Source organism: Helianthus annuus, chromosome 7 (genome assembly GCF_002127325.2).
Source record: "Helianthus annuus cultivar XRQ/B chromosome 7, HanXRQr2.0-SUNRISE, whole genome shotgun sequence".
In the NCBI taxonomy this organism is placed as follows: domain Eukaryota; kingdom Viridiplantae; phylum Streptophyta; class Magnoliopsida; order Asterales; family Asteraceae; genus Helianthus; species Helianthus annuus.
Genome location: NC_035439.2, coordinates 117,299,446 through 117,303,188, shown reverse-complemented (window position 1 = coordinate 117,303,188; position 3,743 = coordinate 117,299,446). Strand labels below are relative to the sequence as shown.

The 3,743-nt window shown below is 36.2% G+C and overlaps 1 protein-coding gene across 1 annotated transcript; it reads left to right on the top strand.

Annotated features, from left to right (window-relative positions):
• The first annotated feature begins 819 nt into the window (after positions 1-819).
• Positions 820-1,380, top strand: LOC110866383. Its single transcript, XM_022115536.1, has one exon. It carries the CDS (start codon positions 820-822, stop codon positions 1,378-1,380), a length of 561 nt encoding a protein of 186 aa, XP_021971228.1.
• The last annotated feature ends 2,363 nt before the right edge of the window (positions 1,381-3,743 follow it).

Genomic DNA, 3,743 nt, shown 5'->3' with positions numbered 1-3,743 from the left:
TCTTGGCTTAGGAGACAGTACCAACTTCACTTTTATCTCAGATAGGCAAAAGGTATGGCATTTTATCATTTAAATGTTTGTGCCATTTTATCATATCTAACTTACATTGTATGAGGCAGGGACTACTGCCTGCATTATCCAAAGTGTTCCCAGACTCTGAACACAGGTTCTGTTTAAGACATATCCACCAGAATCTGAAGAAGGATTGGCCTGGTGATGTGTACAAAAACTTGTTGTATGGAGTAGCCAGCAAGACATCAATGCCATATTTTCTAAATGCAATGGAAGAAATGAAGATTGCAGAGCCTGGTTTCCATGAAAAGCTATCAACTATCCCAGCAAGCAGTTGGTCAAAAGCACACTTTTCAGGTAGGGCCAAATGTGACATATTGTTGAATAATATGTGAAGTGTTCAATAGGCAGTTGATAGGAGCCAGAGACAAACCTGTAATCACATGTTTAGAGTTCATAAGAGTGTATATGACCAAAAGAATTGTGAATGTAAAGAAGGTTCAAGCTAAATCTCATGGTCCATTAACTCCTCATGCTCAAGAAGTGTTTAATAAGATCAAAGAAGAAGCCTCACAACTCAATGTTTTAATGGTGGATGCAGTACAGTACCAGGTATGTTTAGAGTTCATAACACCCTTTATGTTTAGAGTTCATAAGCCTCACAACTCAATGTTGGATACTGATTTTGTGTAGGTGAATAGCTCAAGATCCCAGTGTGTTGTTAATATGAAGAACAGAACATGCACCTGCAGAAAGTGGGATTTAACTGGCATGCCATGTAAACATGCAGTGGTTGCTATCAATGATATGGCCAGGAATGATATTAGGATAGGGGTGCCAGAAGAATTGGTTGATGAAGTGTATTGGTTATCCACATGGAAGAAGGTTTATGAAAATGTGATTAATCCAATTCCCGAGCCTGAGAATTGGATACCCTCACAATGCCCCACCAAACTTCTGCCTACCAAACACCATAAGCAGGTTGGGAGGCCACAAAAGAAGAGGAAGAAATCAGTTGGTAAGGTTGAAGTTGAAGCTCATTTTGATAGTGAGGGAAAAATGACCAGGAAGGGCTATACAACCAAGTGTAGCAAGTGTGGAAATTTGGGACACAACAGTAGGACATGCAAGGGCCAGGGTGGGGAGAATGTGGAGAATGTTGTACATGCACCAAGTGAGAATGTGGAGAATGTTGTACATGCACCAAGTGAGAATCAAGTTGCAGGTGGAGAAAACAAAACCAGGAAGAAGTGTAGCAAGTGTGGAAGCTTGGGTCACAACAGTAGGACATGCAAGGGCCAGGGAGGGGAGAATGTTCAAGAATCTCAAACTGTATCACAAGGTGCACCAAGTGAGACTGAAGCTTAGTTTATGCAGTTTGTGTATGCAGTTGGTCAAAAGTAGTTCTGTTTGTGTATGCAATTTATGTAGTTTGTGTGTTTATGCAGTTTGTGTATGCAGTTCTGTTTGTGCAGGTTCTGTTTGTGTATGCAGTTTGTGTATGCAGTTTGTGTATGCAGTTTGTGTTTGGAGTTTGTGTTTGTGCTGGAGTTTATGTATCATACACATTGAATCTCAACCAACTAAATTTCATTAAACGTATCAATACAAAGACATGCAGTTATGTATCAATACAAACATGGAAAACCCTAACAATCTACTTCCAATGAGCATCATCATTTGACCATTCAGAGTCAGAAGAATGATCCCCCGGGTACGGATCATGGTACCAATCATCCTCCGGTGGTTGAACTGCACATTCCCACCTATCCCTTTCCAACTCTTCTGAGTCGTAGTCCGCTACTGGATCTGGAAGAGACGCTTCATACTCTGCTTTCAACACTTCTATCACAGCATCATAGTCATCAAACCACTCCTCATTCAGCACATGGGGCACTATGTCAAACTCATTGTCAGCCACTTCCTCAACCAATTCGTTATTCTACACATCAATGGCAACATTGATAGCATTAAAGTGATACTAACCAAAACTTGTTCAATGCTCATTCATACATTAAGCAAAACAAGACACATAACCAACATTCATTACATTAAGAGACTCTTACATTAAACTAAAAATACACATAGACAACCACAATCATTAACCAACTAAACAATAAACACATCTTAAAAAACATCACTTCGTTAGCTTTCTTGATTGCAAAATCATCTTTCTTTTCCATGCTCCTTAACAATGCGGGTATTACCTTCTCACAAGCAGAGCATGAATTTGAAGGTGGAGATGAAGGTGGAGATGAAGGTGGAGATGAAGGTGTATCAGCCCACCTTATAAATCCACAATCTTTCTTCTGTAAAAACAAATCAATCAGGAAATCGCCATATAACTTCAATCTTTCTTCTATAATTTTAACACACACAGCATAAGAATCGTCGATTTGGGTTAGCTTCCGTCTTTGATACCTTGTACCACGTAGCTGCACCACAAGAACACAGGAATTGAGAAGCTTCCCCACCAGCTGATTTCTTGTTGGAGCTTGAAGCTGATTTTTGAGACATCTTCACAATAGTTTAAGACTGGATTGATCGATTAGGGAATTGGGGTTAGGGTTCGTATGAGATCAGTGTATATTGGACATTTAACAATAGGGAATTGGGGGTTAGGATTGATCGATTAAGGAATTGGGGTTAGGGTTCTTATGAATCAGTTTGATGAATTTAGGGGATAAGGGATTATTTAAATAAGGTCATTAAGGGTATATTGGACATTTAACAATAGTCAAACGGTCAAACAGACGGAACCTTGATAGAAGGACTCAAAGTGTTAGGAATTTATAAAGTCAGGGGCTCAAAAAACCAAAAATTTAATTTAGGGGCTCAAGTTGATGTTTGGGACATACCACAGGGACGCAAATTGCATTTTTCTCAAATTAATAATTAAGTGACCTTTTTACGAAATCCTCACTATATATACATAGCTGGCTCGGCTTTGTTTGGCTCGATTTTAAAAACAAAAATTAATACAGAGCTTGTAAAATTTAATAGTTTAAATATTATTCAATGGTTCAATAGAACATATTCAAAATAAGTTCAACCTAAGACATTACATACTAAAATCAAGTTTAACGACACAAAATAAGTTTTAAATTTTAACGAAATACAATATTAGTTCATTAACATGGTAATCGACCTTCAAATACATAGATATCTCCTAAATACATGTAAATCATAATCAATTTTTTGTAATAGATTATAAGAGTTAATTACATAGTTAGTCCCTGTGGTTTGCATAAAATAACATACTTAGGTACTAATAGTTTAAAATCACCTTCTAGGGTATTAACTTTTCATTTTGTAACGTTTGGAGGTATTAACTTCTAGGGTATTAACATAGTTAGTCCCTGTGGTTTGCACAAAATAACATACTTAGGTACTAATAGAATGTGATTTTAAACCTTAAAATAACGTTAATACATCCAAATGTTACAAAATGAAAAGTTAATACCCTAGAATGTGATTTTAAACTATTAGTACCTAAGTATGTTACTTTATGCAAACTACAGGGACTAACTATGTAATTAACTCAGATTATAATGTATAGAAAAATAAAATGTATTACAAGTAAAATACAATATTAGTTCATTAACATGGTAATCGACCTTCAAATATGTCATAGATATCTCCTAAATACATGTAAATCATAATCAATTTTTTGTAATAGATTATAATGTATAGAAAAATACAATGTATTACAAGTAAAATACAATATTAGT

Coding starts and splice junctions, on each gene's coding strand:
- LOC110866383 (XM_022115536.1), top strand. CDS start 820: ATGGCCAGGAATGATATTAGGATAGGGGTGCCAGAAGAATTGGTTGAT.